Source organism: Crotalus tigris, unplaced genomic scaffold, assembly GCF_016545835.1.
Source record: "Crotalus tigris isolate CLP2741 ecotype Arizona unplaced genomic scaffold, ASM1654583v1 scf7180000023637.1517150, whole genome shotgun sequence".
Taxonomy (NCBI): Eukaryota; Metazoa; Chordata; class Lepidosauria; order Squamata; family Viperidae; genus Crotalus; species Crotalus tigris.
Genome location: NW_024100094.1, coordinates 1,191,407 through 1,210,379, shown reverse-complemented (window position 1 = coordinate 1,210,379; position 18,973 = coordinate 1,191,407). Strand labels below are relative to the sequence as shown.

The window sequence follows — 18,973 nt, the reverse complement described above, 5'->3', positions numbered from 1 at the left end:
GGCTAGATTTCTCCCCCAAGATGGTTGCTGAATGGTAGGAACTTTTTTTTTCCTGCCAATGATCGGCTGATTTTGTTGTCAAAACTGGTTCTTTGGCAGTATTACTCCCTGGATTTGAATGGGAGCATTTAGGAATAACCCCTGATAACTTTTGGATGACCGTGGACCCACCTGGGATTAAGAATCTTCATTACTGTTCCTAGTGGGAATGATGGAAAGTCAGGTCATCCATCTTTCCCTCTTGACAGATTAAGCATGCCTGGGTATAAACTTCATTTTTTAAAGCTTTTGTTTCACTTAGCTCTTTATCTTTAAAAGTTGGCTGACTATTGAATGCTGATCTATTTTAACTCCTTGCTGGACTTTATCTGTTTTTTTCCCCTGTCTTTTTGATTTATATTCTTTTGAACAATGTATGCTTTCCCATAAGGAAATCATGGCTATATATATCATCCTCCTATTCAGCTATATTAGGATATCCACCTAATATCTTAGTATTGACATGTATACAAGATAAATGAAGATGAAATGAACTTTTTCCAAGACTCTACATTTCAAAAGCTAAGCTACTGTAGTATTATTACATTTAGGGGGTTCTGGTATTTGAGAGAGCTCTAGTAGCTATAAAAGTTGTATTAAAGAGAATATTTATCAAGGTGTGTTTTTTCCATGACTCTATAATTATAAAGGGACATGGTGGCTCAGGATTTAAGATGCTGAATCTTAGACCGTTAAAGATCTATAGCTTAGATCCGAGTGCTGCAAGCTCCCATCATTTGGCTTAACTCCTGCCAACCTAGCAATTTGAAACCATGTAAATGCAAGTAGGTAAAAAGGTACTACATATAAGCATGTGAGAAGGTAACAGCATTCCATGTTTTACCATATGCTATGTGTTATGGCATGATGTCATGCTGGCCATATAGCCACAAATGCTGGCTCTTTGGTTTAAGAAATGGAGATGAGCACTACCCTCTAAAGCCTGTCACAACTAGCAGAGTAAAACCCATGTGGACATCTTTTACCCTTTACTTTCTATAACTATAAGCAGAAAACCTCATCTCCTAAATGAGGATAAAGATGAGGATAAATATAATAGATATGAGGATATACTGGAGGACAATTTTTTTCTATCTTTAATGTTACTATATAACAATTGTGTAATACAAGGAATTTCACCTAGTAAATAAATGCAGTTAAATATATTCAATTTCTTCTTGCATGTTACATTTTGTATATAAGAATTTACTAGATAGATGAGTTTTGATTATTTCTTTTGTTTTGCATTAGTTTGTTGCCCAACCAAACTGTCAACAGCTACTTGCCTCTCGTTGGTATGATGAGTTCCCAGGCTGGAGGAGACGCCATTGGGCTGTGAAGATGTTGACTTGCATCATAGTTGGATTCCTTTTCCCTGTGTTCTCTGTCTGCTACCTGATAGCTCCCAAAAGCCCACTAGGACTATTCATCAGGAAGCCATTCATCAAATTCATCTGCCACACTGCTTCCTACTTGACTTTCTTGTTTCTTCTTCTACTTGCCTCTCAGCACATTGACAGGTCAGATCTGAATATGCAAGGGCCTCCACCAACCATCGTTGAATGGATGATCTTACCATGGATCTTGGGTAAATGTATTAGTACAGTAAAGCAAATATACTTGATTTATGTATTTCTTTAATATTTGTGTTTGGAGTAATTGATTCACACAAGAGAAAGCTGAGGCAAACAATTGGAATATATCAAATTTTTACTAGTTACATATTAGTTCTACAATACATCTGTAGCCATTCAGGACAATAATATTCAATTTAAATCAGAATTATTTTTAAAAAAACTAGCAGAAACTGGTGTAAGTCAATCATTTTCTTATTCCCATGCCAGTTAATATTTATATCCAAAACATGAATTACCAATTAATGGTTATAATCACAAACAAATGTATTCAGTCACGAGCATTGTCTTCTGTTCATGATAGTCTCAGCAATCATCAGTTCAAAATTTGCCTATGAACATTAATTCTTAGCAAATTTCATACCTTTATTATATATTTTAGAACCGGGTTCTTTTTGTCCAGTTTTAGAGTTTAGACTTAAGCCCAGTTTCTCTATTCTGTTCTCTATTCTGTATTCTCATGGGCTGGAACAGGTAGCCATGTTGAAGAGAATGGGAACTGAAAAAATTTGTGCCTCTGGGAGCAGAATTTTAATTAATTACATGTATAGGTCACCCATCTCACTGGTGGAGCAACTCTGGGCAAATTACAAACCCTTTGTAGAAGAACAGACAACTTTCTTTTCTCCTAATGTCTTTTCTTCCCTGAAAAATGAACATGCTGTTTCATTAGATTTCCCTGATCCACATCCTTCTCCCACCATAGCTTTAAGTTTTGAAACTGGCAGGTTTAAAAAATGCAAAATAAAAATAAAAAATAAAAACATACAAATACAAATAGATGAAAAGAACTTCTACCCACAAATTAATTGCAAATGGGAGGATATATCTTCATTTAAACTAAATGTTGCCTCACATGCTTGTTTATTGGTGCTAAAAATAAACTACATTACAGAGAGTGTAAATTGGTTATGAGTTTAGAACAGCTAACAGAATAGCAGAGTTGGAAGGTACCTTGGAGGTCTTCTTGTCCAATCCTCTGCTCAAGCAGGAGACCCTATAAGATTTCAGACAAATGGCTGTCCAGTTTTTTTTAAAGCCTCCAGTGATTGGGCACCCAGAACTTCTGAAGACAAGCCATTCCACTGGTTTATTGTACTCACTGTTAGGAAATTTCTCCTCAGTTCTAGATTGCTTCTCTCTTTGATTAGTTTCCATTCATTGCTTCTTGTCCTGCTTTCTGGTGCTTGGGAAAATAGGTTGACTCCTCTTCTTTGTGACCACCCCTCAAATATTCAAACATTGCTATCATGTAGTCCCTAGTTCTTCTTTTCGCTAGACTAGAAATACCCAATTCCTGAAACTGTTCTTCATATGTTTTAGCCTCCAGCCCTCTTTGTTGCTCTTCTCTACACTCTGTCCAGGGTCTCAACATCTTTTTTATACTGTAGTGATAAAAATGGATGCAGTATTCCAAGTGAAGTCTTACAAAGCCCTTATAAAGTGGTAATAACACTTCATGTGACCTTGATTCGATCACATTGTTAATGCAACCTATGATTGCACATGTTGGGCATTCACCCACCCAGTATTGGAAGGTGGAAAATCCTTCCAGAAAATTAAATATGGGTCCATGAGCTTAGGATATCTTTGACTTCAAAATGCTGTTTGCCTTCAATGAGAATAGGGATTGGACAAGATTCCTCTGCTGATCACAGGGGTGAAGTGCCTGCAGGTTTTAGAAGGCTGAAATGGAAAATAGTGTGGATTCTCCTAAGGGATTTGGGTAGGTTTAGTTCTACAGTGACTGGGTTGATAACTCTGGTTACGGGGAAAAGCCCATGTACTTTGGCCCCAATTTTCTCTCCAATTTTGTAATCCTTTTGTGACAATCTCTTCTTATCAGCATATTTTTATACATATTCCTTGCATTGTCTAGCACTTTGCAAACAACCAGCCATGTAGTCTGCAGTGATTTCATCCACTCAGCCAGTGATGTGCATTGGGGTGACTGTTAGGGAAGTTTGAAAATGGAAACAAAGTCCCAACCCATGGCTACACACAATGGCACAAAACCGGTACTGTTGTGCATTGAGTTATTGTATGCCACTTCAGCAAAGGGGAGGCAATCTGACCAATTGTCCTGTTGATAGTTAATGTAGCAGTGGATATAGTATTCTAACATACCATTAGTATGTTCACAGGATCCATTAGTCTGGGGATGATGTGAGGAGCTGAGTCCCTGAGAAGTCCCCAAGAGCTTTAAGAACTCTTGCCAAAATTGAGAAGTAAATTGCATTCCTCTGTTGGAAATGATCCTTCTAGAATCCCCATGGAGTGATAAATGTGCTGCACGAATAGTTTAGCTGAAGTTCATGCAGATGGGATCTTGGGGCATGCTATAAAGTGCAGCTGTTTGGAGAACAGATCAGTGACGGCCCATATTACAGTATTCCCTGACTTTCCAGCCGTTTAATAAAGTCCATGGATATCTCTTTTCAAGGAGCTGTTGGATTAGCCATGGGCTGTAGGAACTCTGTTGGTTTTATGGGATGTCCTTTCGCTGATGCACATACTGGGCAGCTGGCAATGTATCCTTCTTTGTCTTTTTTCATGCTTGGCCACCAGAATTGCCATCTCACCAGGTGCAAAGTCTTAACAAAACCTAAATGCCCTGCAGTCTTAGAATTGTGATTCCTTTCCAGGATTAAAGTTTTTTGGCTCACGGGCACATAGAGTTTTGATCTGATCTAGGCTAGGCTGTCATGTACAGAAACATCATGCTTGTGCTTCCAGGGCCACTTTTGCTCTCCCTTGTGCCCGGATGATGGCTGGGGCCACTATCTGGGTGGATGAGATGATGGAGTTAACCTGGTACTATGGAGTTAACCTGGTACTATTATATTGGGGTAGCCTGGAGAGTGCATCACCTAGGAAATTCTTCTCCATGGCAGGTATGGTAAGAAGAAGTTGAATTGGTTGGAATATTGAACCCACCTCACTTGTTTCTGGGCAGTTTCTGGAGGGTCTTTAGAGTTCTAAGTTCTTATGGTCTATCCACACTTCAAAATGAGTTTTGCTGCCATCGAGAAAGTGTCTCCACATGAGTAGCACCCATCTCACTGCATAGGCTTCCTTTCCCTATACTGCTCCCCTGCACCCTGCATCAGAGAATTTTCTAACTTAATGTCTCTTTTTTTTCTTTTTTTTTAAATTTTTAATTTTTTAAACCAACAAAACAAAACATAACACACACACACACAGAGTGAATACTCCTCCCTGTTTTTAACAGCGATTTTGTAACAGTAATTTTCTATTATTTACATTTGCCCCCCTTATTCTTCTTTAAAATATTTGTCCTTGTTGCCCCGTTGTTTCTTATTTGCATTTTTCTTCCTTCATACTATACTTCATACTAAGAATAATACATATTATTACTATACATTATTATACACACATTTTCCACTTTTGACCTTTCCACATTTATTCTCTATTATTTCTAGTCTCCAACCAATCATACCACTTGTTCCATATTAGATAGTACTCTGTGTCTTCCTTTTCTTTTATCTCTTTTGTTAATTTGTCCATCTCAGCACAGTCCAGGATTTTTCTTATCACTTCTTCCTCTGATGGTATATTCTCATTTTTCCAGAACTGTGCGTATGCTATTCTTGCTGCCGTTGTTATATGTAGAATTAAGTACCGTATTTCTTTACTATATTTTCTGTTTAAAATACCCAGCAAAAAGATCTCTGGTTTCCAGTCTACGGGTTGGTCTATTATTTCTTCAATCCATCTTCTTATTTTAGTCCAGTATTTTTTCGCAATTGGGCATATCCACCATAAATGGTAATATGTTCCATGTACTTTTTTACATTTCCAACATGTTGGCAAATTATTCTGGAACATCTTGGCAAGCTTTGCTGATGGAAGATGCCATCTGTAAAACATTTTCAACTGTTTTTTCTTGAATGCCGCTGACATAGTCAATTTTATGTTTATTTTCCATATTTTTCCCATTTCTCCAATTCTATATTATATCCAAATTTTTTTGCCCATCTAATCATTGTGTCTTTGACAACCTCGTCTTCTATTTTATATCTCAAAAGGTATTTGTATAAATTGCTAATTAATTTTATTTCTGTTCCATGTATAATTTTATCCAATTCTTGCGGCTCTTTTTGTATTTCATATAATTTTTTGTTCTCTGTATATTTAGACTGAATTTGTGTAAATGTCCACCAGTCAATCTCTCTGCCTATATCTTGTTCCAATTCTTGTTTTGTTTTCAGATTTCTCTGTTCATTTACTAATTCCTTGTATCTAATTATCTTATTTATATCCAGTAGGTTTGGGTGTTTCAGAGCTTCTGTTGGGTATAACCACATTGGAATTCTTATATAATGTTTTTGTTTTATTTTTTCCCAAGTCTGTAGCAATGCATTCCTAACTATGTGTCTTTGAAAGTATCTTTGTATTTTATATTTTTCGTCCCATAGGAATGCATGCCACCCTGCTTGCAAGTCATGTCCTTCTATTGTTAAAACTCTAGTATTTTTCAAATCCATCCGATCTTTTAGCCAAGTTAAGTTCGATGCTTGGTAGTATATTTCCCACTCTGGTAATGCCAATCCCCCTTTATCTTTCATATCTTGAAAGAGTTTTAATTTAATCCTGGGTTTTTTCCTTTGCCATATAAATTTAGTGACCAATTTATTTAATTCTTGAAAGGATGTTTTCCCTAATTTTATTGGAATAACTTGGAACAAAAATAATATTTTTGGCAATATATTCATTTTGACTGTAGTGATCCTCCCTAAAAATGAAATTTGCAGATTTTCCCAATTTTCTAAATCTTTTTTTATCTGGTGTAATATTTTATCATAATTGTCCTCCTTAATCGAGGAACATTTCGCTGTAATCCAGATCCCTAAATATTTTATTTTCTTGGTTATACTTATCTTTGTTTTATCTTCCAGTTCACTTTCCTGTGCCTTTGTAAGATTTTTGGTTATTAATTTGGATTTATTCTTATTAATTTTAAGTCCGGCTACCTCACCAAATTCTTCTATTTTTTTAATCAATTTAAAGCCGGTTTCTAATGGATCTTCCAAAATAAATACCAAATCATCAGCAAAGGCCTGGACCTTATATTCTTCCTTCTTAATTTTTAAACCTTTTATTTCTTGGTACTCTCTGATTTTTTTTTATTATTATAAATTTTTACAATTTTACAATAAAAACCCCTTTCCCAATCCCTCCCAACCCACCCCCAAACCCTCCCTCATTCTTCCCAGAGCTGAATACAGGGTTAACTAGAACTTAAAAGAAAAAACTTTTAAACTCAAATAAACCTCAAACAAATATAATTACATTCAATAAACAAATTATTAAATACTTTAACTCCATTATATATAAAAAACAGAAAGAGAAAAAGAAGAAAATAAAAAAAAATAAAAAAACCAAAACTATTCTACACTTCTAAATAATGTCTTAAACTTTAAATATAAATTATTCAAAAGCTAAATAATATTTTCTTATATCATACTTATATTGTATAGGTCCTCTCTGATTTTTGTCAGGAGTATTTCTAATGATAAAATAAATAGAAGAGGGGAAAGTGGGCATCCTTGTCTTATTCCTTTGGTTATATCATTTTTTTTCTGTCATTTCCTCATTTATAATTACCCTAGCTGTTTGTTTAGTATATATTTTCTCAACCATCTTTCCAAATTTTGTCCCAAAATCCATATAGTACAATTGTGTTATAATAAACTTCCAATTCAGATTATCAAATGCCTTCTGGGCATCAAGAAAAACTAGTGTAGCTTGTCTTTCAGGATGGACTTCATAAAATTCTAAAGTGTTCATTATTATCCTCATATTTTTATTTGTCGTCCTGGTAGAAATCCATTTTGATCTGGGTGGATGTAGTTATTCAAAAAATTTTTTATCCTTTCTGCTATTATTGTTGTAAATGTCTTATAATCTGTATTCAGTAAAGAAATCGGTCTATAATTTTGAATTTGTTGCAGGTCTGAGTCTTCCTTAGGAATGAGGGTGATGATTGCTTCAGTCCAAGTTGTCGGTATCTTCACCTCCTCCAGCACCTCATTGTAAATCTCCAACATTATCCATTGTAGTGACTCTTGTGTATTTTTATAAAATTCAACCGGAATTCCATCTCGGCCTGGTGATTTATTGTTTTTTTGTTTTTTCAATGCTCTTTCTAATTCTATTGCGGTTATTGGTCTATTCAACATTTCCTTTTGTTCTTCGGTGATTTTGCTCATTTTTGCTGCCTCTATATATTGTTTGACTTTATCATCCGCTATATCTTCCTGATGGTATAGCTTTGAAAAGAAATTTTGTATTATTTTCTTTTTTTCTTCCCGTCTATATTGTGCTGTTCCACTTTCGTCTTGTAGTTGATATATTGTTCTTTTGCCTTTTTCTTTTTTTAATTTATAGGCCAACCATCAACCAGTTTTATTCGCATTTTCAAAGTAATTTTGTTTCGCCATCCTAATTTTCTGTGCCATTTCTTTTTGTGTTGTTAGGTTAATCTTGTGTTTTATAATATTCCATTTTTCTTTTATCTTTTTATTTTGTGGGTCCTTCTGTAGATTACCTTCTTTTTTTTATTCTTCTTGTTGAAGTCTCCTAGTCTTCTTGTTGAAGTCTCCTATCTTTGTTTTTCTTAGAGTTGTATTGTCAATCCCTGAATGTAAGCTTTTGTTGATGTCTCTTACTTTTTATTTACCTGAAAAAATAATGTCATCTCCTTTTCTAGCATCTGTATATATTGTTTATCTTTACACAGTCTTTGATTCATTGACCATCTTTTTCTCTGTTTCTGGCCTTACCATTTTATTATTATTGGGTTGTGATCCGCCCAATCATTAAGCCCTATTTCAATTTCCTCTATCCCGTTTTGTACTTCTGCTGTTGCCCAGGCCATATCAATCCTAGACCAAGATTGATGCGGATACGAATAGAACGTATATTGTTTGTCTTACCTGTGTGTCTCTCTCCATATATTGTTTGTCTGACCTGTGTGTCTCTCTGTTACCATGTCAAAGAACGATTTTGGTAATATATTTTTCTTCTTTTTGTTCTTTTTACTACTCTTATAATCTTTCTTAACATCAACTATTGCATTTAAATCCCCAATCATACAAATACTTTCATAATCCAGATCCACTAGTTTCTTATGTACCTTTAAAAAAAATCATGTTGATTATTATTTGGTGCATATACTGCCATTAAGATTTTTTTGCTCTAATTCTATTTCCAACATTAAAATTCTTCCCTCTTCATCCGAATATATTAATTTTGATTTTATTTTTTCTTTGACGTATATAACAATTCCTCCTTTCTTGTTTTTTGCTAATGTTGTATATAGTGTTCCTAATTTTACATTCTCTAGTAGTTTTCTATAATCTTTTTTTATATGAACTTCCTGAAGACATATCACATCTGCATCCAATTTCCTTAATTTGTTAAACGTTTGTGCTCTTTTTCTTGGTATATTTAATCCATTAATGTTTACAGAGAAGAGCTTAATTGCATCTCATATTTTTTACTTGATCTATTTTTTTATGCTTCTTGTCTCTATTACACTTCCTTTTGCTCCTTCTCTTTCTAACCTTTCTCTTTCTTGTAATTTTTGTATTTCTCTTTCTCGTTCAACTTCCTCTAATAAATCTTCATCCTGACTTTTACTTTCTGGTTCTTCCCTACTTTCTTGTTCTTCTCCTTGCGTAAAGTAACATTCATAAAAATCCTGCGCTTTCTCAAGAGTATCTATCTTATATTTTTTTTCCTGCCAAGTTAGAAATATGCCTTCAGGTATTAACCATCAAAACATAACTTTATATTTAGTTAATTGGGTCATTAGAAATTGGTATTCTCGTCTTTGATTTCGTATTCTATGTGGTATTTGTTTTAATACAATTATTTCTTTACCCTTATATATTATTGGTTCATCTCTTGTTTTTTTATATATTTCATCCCTTATTGATCTTCTAGTAAACCTTATATGGACCTCTCTTGCCAATCTATGCCTTTGTGCATAATTTGTATATACTCTATATATTTTGTCTATGTCTCTTCTTGTTTCCTGCTTGTCCTTGTCTAATATCTCCACCAACATCTCCGCCATCTTCTCTCCCAAATCTTCTTCCTTTTCCTCTACAATATTTTGGACTTTTAGAAATAACGAAGCTTTATCCATTTCCAAAAAGGCAATCGATTCAGTCAACTCCCTATTTACCTGCTCAGATTTCTGTACCATCCTTTCTATTTTGCTATCAACTTGCTCCATTTTTATTTCGACTTTTTGGATTCTTTGTTCATTTTCCATCATTGTTTGTTGTATATCATTCATGTTTTTAATTTCATCTCTCATTTCTCCAATATCATTCTTGATTTCTTTGTGATGTATTTTTGTTTCTTCATGATTGTTTGCTATTGCCTCTTGGGTCATCATCATTGTTTCTTGAATCGTTTGTAGTGTTATCTGCATGCTCTGTGGGTTCATTGCCAATTCTGCTTTTTCTTTTTCTTTCCCCAACATGGTCACTATCATTCTTTGACCTGTAGGAGAGGCCATTATAGGTGTGGGATTTGTAACTGTTTTTTGCCTACTTTAGTTGTTGTTGTGGTACTTGTCATTTTTATTACTTGAATAATATTTCTTCACTTTTTCATATACCAATTTATGGCAAGTTGTTTTTGTTGATCAAGTTGGTTTTCAATCTATATAGTCTAAGCTTAAATATGTAAGTATATATATAATATAGATAGTAAAGAGTGTGTGTGTGTGTGTGTGTGTGTGTTCAATAATGCAATCTTCAATCTCCAGGAAGAGTATAATCTAGTTATTTATTGTTAAAACAATATTTAAAACAATAAAAACAGTTATATACAAAGTTAAAAACAACTTAGCTTTCGCTGGTCCTCTGCCAGCATCCTCAGAGTGAGGCTCAGGGGGTGGGGAAGTTCTTTTTATCCCCTTGCCAATCTAACTGCTTGCTCATTGTTCGCATGACAGGGCCACTCTTCCTGATTGCCTGTAACTGCCTTAGTTGCCCCGCCCTCTGTTTTTATTCTTTTAAATATTGTTTTAACAATAAATAACTAGATTATACTCTTCCCGGAGATCTTTATAGAACGTTATTCTTAGGGTTAACGTTAAAAAGTAAAATTACAAGTAGAGTTGTACCTCTCCTTATCCCACTATTATCTGGTACAATTTATAATACTCTTAACACTTCTTATATATATATTTCTATAACACTACACATGATGCATATACATATACTATTCTCTAAGTATTATCACCCCTCTTAATTTCATTCACTATCACTCTTATTTGAATAATCACCTGTCTATATTTCTTTACTATACTATAATAACTTTCTCACTTCTATTTAATTCAATTACTCAATTATGCTTTAATTCAATTACTCAATTACGCAATTTGTAAAGACCCAACCCACTTTGCATCTTAAGAAGACAGAACTCTTGGAATAATTCTTCCAACAGGAATCCTTTATTAAGAAGAAGGGGTTGCAGGCGTGCTAGACAGGACTTGGGGTCCAAGCTCTCCAATTCAAGGTTTTAAGGGGTTCCCCAGTAGTCCCACCCAATCACCCCCCCTTCCAGTGATAGTTTCAGGCATCACAATTCCACCCCTTTTTTTCTTTCTTCTGTCTGGATGGAGACTTCAGATAAACTACATGAAAGGTAAATAACCTCCTTTGTTATGGTAAGGTTCTTTGGTGCTAACTACATTCAAACTCTTTGAGGTTGCAATAAACACATTCAGTTCCTTAGAAGTATACTGAAGGAAGTGAGGGCCATAAAGCCCCTTTGTTCTCCCTCTTCTCTCCCTCTTATGGCAGAATCCAGAGAAGGCAGAATTGGGGTTTTCTATATTTGATAATTAAAGATGAAATATAATTGGATTCTTACATCCGGCCCCTCTTAAAAATAAGAGAGATCCACCTGAAAGAAAACAAAACAGGTATAAAAATTAGTCAGGCTTGTTAGGATACTCTGTGTGAAACTTCTTCAATAGCTTCAGGGCTCTGACATGACCTTTATGGACCCACTCGTTTTGTGAGGGAGGGAGGTGTTTCCAGCAACTAGGTACTGAGTTGCTCCATGATATCTCCTAGAGTCAAGCATCTCTTTTATTTCGAAGTGTTGTTCGCCCTCCACCATGATTGGAGGTGGTGGGGGGGATTTTTGGCCGTAGAGGTGACTGATGCTCTCTTTTCAGCAAGCTGCAATGAAAAATTGGGTGTATTTGCCTGAGATTTTTGGGTAATTCTAATTCTACTATTACTGGATTTATGATTCTTTTAATTGGAAAAGTTCCTATGTATTTTGGTCCAAGTTTTTTACAGGGCTGTAGGGACTTTAGGTATTTTGTAGATAAGTACACCATTTCTCCTATAATGAATGGTGCAGGCTCAACCCTTTTTTTATCGCCTTGTGCTTTATATGCCTGCCTAGCTTCATCTAGTGCTTTTCTATCTATTGGCCAGGTGTTTTGTAGTTTTTCCATCCATTCTCTCAGTGAAGGATCGTTGGTTCGTTTGGGGTTAATTCTGGCATGGGGTTGAAACTTTGACTGGTAGCTATTTGAAAAGGAGTGTAGCCTGTGCTGGAGTGGACTGCATTATTGTAGGCAACTTCTGCAAAAGGAAGTAAGTCCGTCCAATCACTCTGTTGGAAATTTAAAAAACATCTCAAATATTGCTCAAGTACTGAATGACACCGTTCCGTTTGTCCATCTGTCTGAGGGTGATGGCTAGATGTCAGTCCCTGAGTGGTCCCTAAGAGGGATAAAAATTCCTTCCAAAATGCAGATGTAAATTGCACTCCCCTATCAGAGATGATGCGTTGGGGTGCCCCGTGCAATCTGTAAATGTGCTGGATGAAAAGTTTTCCTAAGGCCTTTGCATTGGGACTCTTTTGGCAAGGGATAAAGTGCACCTGTTTGGAAAACAAGTCCGTGACTGTCCAGATAACAGTATTCCCATTGCTTTCTGGCAATTTCACTATAAAATCCATGGCTATTTCCCTCCAGGGGGCTGAGGGATTTGCCACTGGTTGTAATAGCCCTGGCGATTTCCCTTGCAACCTCTTTGCAGATGCACATGTTGGGCAGCTGGCAATATAACTTTCTATGTCCTTTTTTATGGATGGCCACCAAAATTGCCGTTTAATTAAATGTAAAGTTTTTACAAATCCAAAATGCCCTGCTGATTTTGTGTCATGGCAAAGGTGCATGAAAGTGACTCTTTGAGTTGTTGTATATATAACTTTTCCCCTACCCAAGGCAACCCGTCTCTCATTGTGCACACATTTTTGTTTTTCTGGAACCATTCATCTGTTTCCAAACTTTTTCTGAATTCAATTCCAGTTTGGCGGTCCAGTTGTGGTTTTAATTTGGCTTGGGTTCTTGTGGTTACTGGTGCTGCCAGTTGTGACTCTGCCATTATTGGTCTAGAGTCTGTGGTTCGTGCGCTGTTATATTGGGGCATGCATCTGCCAGGAAGTTCTTTCTTCCTGGTAAAGGTTTGAGCTTAAATTGGAACTGGTGAAAATGCTGGGACCAGCGGGCTTGTTTGGGATTGAGTTTCCTGGACGTTTTCAGGGCTTCCAAATTTTTCTGATCAGTCCACACCTGGAAGGGGATTTTGTTACCTTCCAGGAACTGTCGCCACGTGAGTAATGCCCAACGTATCCCATAAGCCTCCTTCTCCCATACGGGCCAGCACTGTTCTGTTTCCGTGAGTTTCTTGGATGTATATGCACAGGTTTGCAATACCCCTTCATTGTTTTCTTGTAATAGAACAGCCCCCACTGCCACATCACTTGCATCTGCCTGTATTACGAAGGGCTTGTCCATGTCTGGGTGCCTTAGTATGGTTCGGCAGAAAAAAGTCTCTTTAGTCTCTCAAATGCTGCTTGGCACTCCATTGTCCATGTTAGTGGCTGGCTAGGTTTTACTGAGGATGCTCCCTTCGTTTTCAGTGAGTTAGTGAGGGCAAGGCTATCTGGGCAAATGAGGGGATGAATTGGCGGTAAATGTTTGCAAAGCCCAGGAAATTTTGTAGTTGCTTTCTTGTGCGGGGTGGTGCCCAATCTAATACTGCTTTGACCTTCTCTGGGTCCATTTCAAGGCCCTGGGGGGATATGCGATAACCTAGGTAGTCTATCCTTTTCTGGTGGAATTCGCATTTTGAGAGTTTGGCATATAGGTGGGCGGCTCGCAGCTTCTTTAAAACCGCTCTGACAAGGTTGACATGTTCCTCTTTTGTTTCGGTGAAGATAAGAATGTCGTCCAAGTAAACCAGGACCCCCTTAAACAGGTTCTCCCTTAGAACATCATTGATTAATTGCATAAAGACTGCAGGGCCCCCTTGTAATCCAAATGGCAAGACTTTGAATTGATAGCACCCCATGGGGCAGTTAAATGCAGTCTTCCATTCGTCCCCTTCCTTAATTCTCACGCGATAGTAAGCTTCCCTTAGGTCTAGTTTAGAAAAATTTTTCCCTTTCGATAGGTGTGACAGCATGTCTTTCATGAGGGGCAGAGAGTATAGGTTGCTTTCACTGATTGTATTCAGGGCCCTATAATCCACGCATAACCGTAAAGAGCCATCCTTCTTCTCTCTAAAAAGGACCGGGGCAGCCACTTTAGGCTTGGCTGGCTCAATGAAACCTCTCTCCAGGTTTTTTTTTATAAATCTTTCCATTTCCTCCTTCTCCTTTGGGCTCATGGAGTATAATCTGGGCTTCGGGAGTTTTGCCCCAGGCTTGAATTCAATGGTACAGTCTGTGGGTCGGTGGGGTGGGAGCTCATTCTCCGTCTCCTCACTGAAGACTTCAGCAAGGTCTCTATATTCCTCTGGTATTTCTGTTAATCCTTTTTCCTCTCCTATGGATGCTTTTTCTATTCTTGATTCTGGTAGCCTCCCTTGGGGTTTTAAGTCCATAGGGTCCCCCTTTGGGAATTTGATTTCTGTCGTCCTCCAATTTACCCAGGGGTTCCATTTTTTAAACCATTCCATCCCTAGAATCATTGGGCATTCCATACCTGGGGTCACCACAAACATTATGTCCTCTTCATGTTTGCCCAGAGAGAGGTGTATTGGTAGAGTGGCTAGGGTAGCTGGCACCCCCCCCCTGCTATGGATCCATCTAACTGTCCAAATGAGATTGGTTGTTCCAGTCTCCTCGATGGGATGCCCAGATTCCCCACTAGTGTTGGGCTAATGAGGCAGCAGGTGCAGCCAGAGTCTATTAAGGCTTTCACCTTCACAGCTTCGGGCATGGGGGCGATTAATATAGTCACTGTTTTGAAGATGGGTGTGATGCATCCATTTACCAGGGGTTCGCCCTCCGAGCTGTCATCTGAGGCATCCACCGGCCCTGTGGTGTAGGCTGGAGTTCTTTCCCCTTGGTGAGCAGAAGTGGGAGGTTCTGCAATTTCCATCATTCTCATGGCCGTTTCTTTTGGCTTAGCTGAAGACTTTCCGGGTTTGTTGATTGGGGATCTGTCTGGGTTGTGCTGGGGGGCCTTTGAGCGGCATTCTACAGCTCAATGCCCTTCTCTTCCGCACTTGAAACACCCCATTTGCTTCTTGGCTGTAGCCGATGATTTCACCGGTTCGTGTGTCAGCTCAGGCGGGGGGCGGCTCCATTGTTTTCCTCGGCGGTGCCTCTTCAATATGTCGATCTCTGCTTCCTCTGCCAAGACGTACCATTCCTCAAGTCGGTGTGTGTCCCCTCGGGGCAGGCAAGCGTCATATAGATCATAGTTTAGTCCGTCTTTGAAATGGCTAAGGAGGATGTCTTCTGGCCAATTCAGTTTGCTGGCAATGGCCCGGAATTCTTGTGTATATTCAGCCACCGGGCGATTGCCTTGCCTCATCGTTTTTATCCTTTCACGGGCTTTGCGATCAGCCAGGGGGTCTTCAAATCGTCTTCTCAAAGAGGAAATGAAACGGTTGAAGTTACTGAGTTCTGGGGCATTGGAGTCATGCAAGTTCACCACCCAATCTGCAGCCGGTCCATCCAGGGCAGATTGCACGATCTGGATGCGGGCTTTGTCACTGGGAATGTCCTGCCCGTATTCCTCCATGTAGCTGAGGACTTGGGTTAGGAAAAACCCCAAGCGTGTTGACTCCCCTTTGAATTTCACCTCCAACGGCAGACGTCTTGGAATGGATCGGTGCCTCCGTTGTTGGTGGTAATGTCTTCCGTCCAGATTGCCATCTGTGGTCCGGTAGGGGGTGGGGGCTACTGGATCAGTAGATGTTGCAGGTTCCACGTCCCCCTCGGTGTCTCTCCCTTTGCGGCTCCAGGAGCTGGGGCGGCCGTAGGGCTCAGGATTCTCCTCTCCTAGGGAGCTGAGAGTTCTCTTCATCAGGTCAATAGCTTTCTCTAGGATCCAGTCTGAGTACGGTGCCCAGCTTCTTCACTTGCATGCAGGGATTTCTCCATCTCCTGCTTCCATTCTGGTTGCTTGGTCCCCTGTCTTAGGGTCACCTTTCTTGATTCTTTTCCCCACTCACTTTTCTTTCCAACGCCCATTGACCAGCAAGGCTTGTGGTCCCGTGTCTCCACCACTTCTTCTCCTGAGGAATCTGACCTCTCGGATCCCAACATCTGGCAAGGTTCCAACTGGGTCAGCGGCTCTCTTTCCAGGGAGTTTTCCCCCTCTCTTGCTCCATTGTCTGACATGGTAAATTTTTGCAAAATCCCCCGGCAAGGGTCTTCCTTCCAGGTGGATTAATTTTGCAAGTCCTGTCTAATGTAAGGACCCACCCCACTTTGCATCTTAAGAAGACAGAACTCTTGGAATAATTCTTCCAACAGGAATCCTTTATTAAGAAGAAGTGGTTGCAGGCGTGCTAGACAGGACTTGGGGTCCAAGCTCTCCAATTCAAGGTTTTAAGGGTTCCCCAGTAGTCCCACCCAATCACCCCCCCTTCCAGTGATAGTTTCAGGCATCACAATTCCACCCCTTTATTCCTTTCTTCCGTCTGGATGGAGACTTCAGATAAACTACATGAAAGGTAAATAGCCCCCTTTGTTATGGTAAGGTTCTTTGGTGCTAACTACATTCAAACTCTTTGAGGTTGCAATAAACACATTCAGTTCCTTAGAAGTATACTGAAGGAAGTTAGGGCCATAAAGCCCCTTTGTTTTCCCCCTTCTCTCCCTCTTATGGCAGAATCCAGAGAAGGCAGAATTGGGGTTTTCTATATTTGATAATTAAAGATGAAATATAATTGGATTCTGACATAATTATTCGTTTACTTCATTCCTTTTAATACATTGCCTGACGCCCCTTTTCTACTTGTAGCTTAGTCACTGCTTGTATATGTGTGCTACAATATTGCATCAGCCTTTTTTCTCTCTGTCTCAATTTAATGTATCCACCAATCTACCAAATGTCACCTCTTATTTCTTCTTCTATATATCCAATATTTCCAAAACATCCACTCATCACTTTACCCAGATATATATATGAATTAAAGTCCAAATTTCAATGCTATTTGTTCTTCGAAAATAAGTTCCACTAAATAGTATTAAATTTCTCCATTGTCTCATTTCACCTTTTAATCCTTATGTCCACTCATCACTTTACCCAGATATATATATGAATTAAAGTCCAAATTTCAATGCTATTTGTTCTTCAAAAATAAGTTCTACTAAATAGTATTAAATTTCTCCATTGTCTCACTTCACCTTTTAATCCTTATGTTAATTTTTCAAAGTCCTTCTTAATCACCCTTTGTTGCCTCCAGCCGTCCTTTCTCCTGTCCTTTCTCTAGTTTCAATCTCTACTTCTTGCAGCTCTTAAATTCCAGTCTTTCATGCTTTATAAACTTTACTGTGGGCTCTCTGCTTCTTCACGCTGCTCTTGTTCTGCTCTATCGCTCCACTCTGTTCAAATTCAGTTGCTGCTGTATCTCTCTCCTTATCGCTTTGCTTTTTCTGTGCCTTCTCTCAGCCAAATATTCCTCACCTCCTTCAGGGCTTTTCCTTGTCTCCCGTACGAAGCTGTCAGTTCTACTTTTCACTTCCTTCTCAGACTGCCGCCATTGCTCCAGGCCAGTCTTAAAGACCGGCTTCTTCTCCGCCAATTTTAAAAGTGCTGCTCCTGTCTGTTTGAGTGTTTGCTTTCCAGCTTCTCTGAAGCTTCCTCTTTAGTTTACCAATCTCTCTGGGATTGGCAAAGCCCTTGCTGGCTCTTAACAAAGATTTTTCAGGATTTAGGAACAGAGTTCTGTTCTTTCAACCGCTCCACGATGATGTCACAGCCGGAAGTCTAGTGTTGTCTCTTAATATGTGTTTCTTGGAGACAAATTATATCCATTTTTAATTTTTGTAGTTGTGTAAAGATTTTTTTTCTTTTGGTGGGAGAATTCAACCCATTTATATTCATTGAGAAAATCCCATTTTCCTTCTCCATCTCCTTCAGTTATATTTAGGGTTTATTCTTCTAGTTGTTCTTATTTGCCTCTTCTCTTGCTTTTGCCCCTTCTTCTGTATTTGTGTTTTTTGTTTCTTCCTCTTCGCTTGATTTGGCTGCTCCTTTTATTACTGCCTTTTCCTGTTTCTTTGCTTCTCTCTCTGCATAAAATTCCAAACTTTCCCCTTCCAAGAATGCTTTGTATCTCTCATAAAATTCCATTGTCTTAAGTGCAGTGTCCAATCTGTATCTTTTCATGTCGCAATTAATTAAAATCCTTTCCAGAATCAGCCATCTAAAATTCACTCCTTTTTCAATTAATTTTCTGGTCAGGAATTGATATTCTCTTCGTGAATCTCTTATTCTCCTGGGGATCTGCTTCAACACTACAATTTCCTTTTCTTTATAATGCAGAAGATCATCTCTCGCTCTTCTCAATATCTCATCTCTTATAGATCTTTTAACAAATCTGACATGTACTTCTCTGGGGACTTTGTTTCTCCTCATATAGCTTGAATTGACTCAAAATATCTGATTTTTCTCTCCTTCCATTTCCTGTTTCCCAATTTCCAGTGCTTCAGCCAATAGCTCCATCATCAAGTCCACAAGGTCCTCTTCTTTATCCTCCATCTTAAGAAGTAAGATGCCTTTTCCATTTCCAAAACTGCCATTGAATTTTCCAATTCTCTATTTGCCTGGTTTTCAAGATGGTTTTCAACTTTTATTTCTTCTATCTTTTCTGAATTCTATGTTCATTCTTTGTAATCATATGTCTAAAGCTTTCTAATTGAAAGTTTATATTATGAATTCCTTTATTAATTTTATCAAAGTTATCTTTTGTCTCTTCATGATTTTT

General features: G+C 38.1%; 1 protein-coding gene across 2 annotated transcripts in view; it reads left to right on the top strand.

Annotated features, from left to right (window-relative positions):
• TRPC4 (transient receptor potential cation channel subfamily C member 4) overlaps positions 1–18,973 on the top strand; it is a 188,872-nt gene that overhangs the window by 105,191 nt on the left and 64,708 nt on the right. For both annotated transcript variants that reach the window (XM_039320405.1, XM_039320406.1), the window contains one exon: positions 1,291–1,627. In XM_039320405.1, coding sequence (XP_039176339.1) covers positions 1,291–1,627 — 337 coding nt within the window. The remainder of the gene's footprint in view (positions 1–1,290; positions 1,628–18,973) is intronic.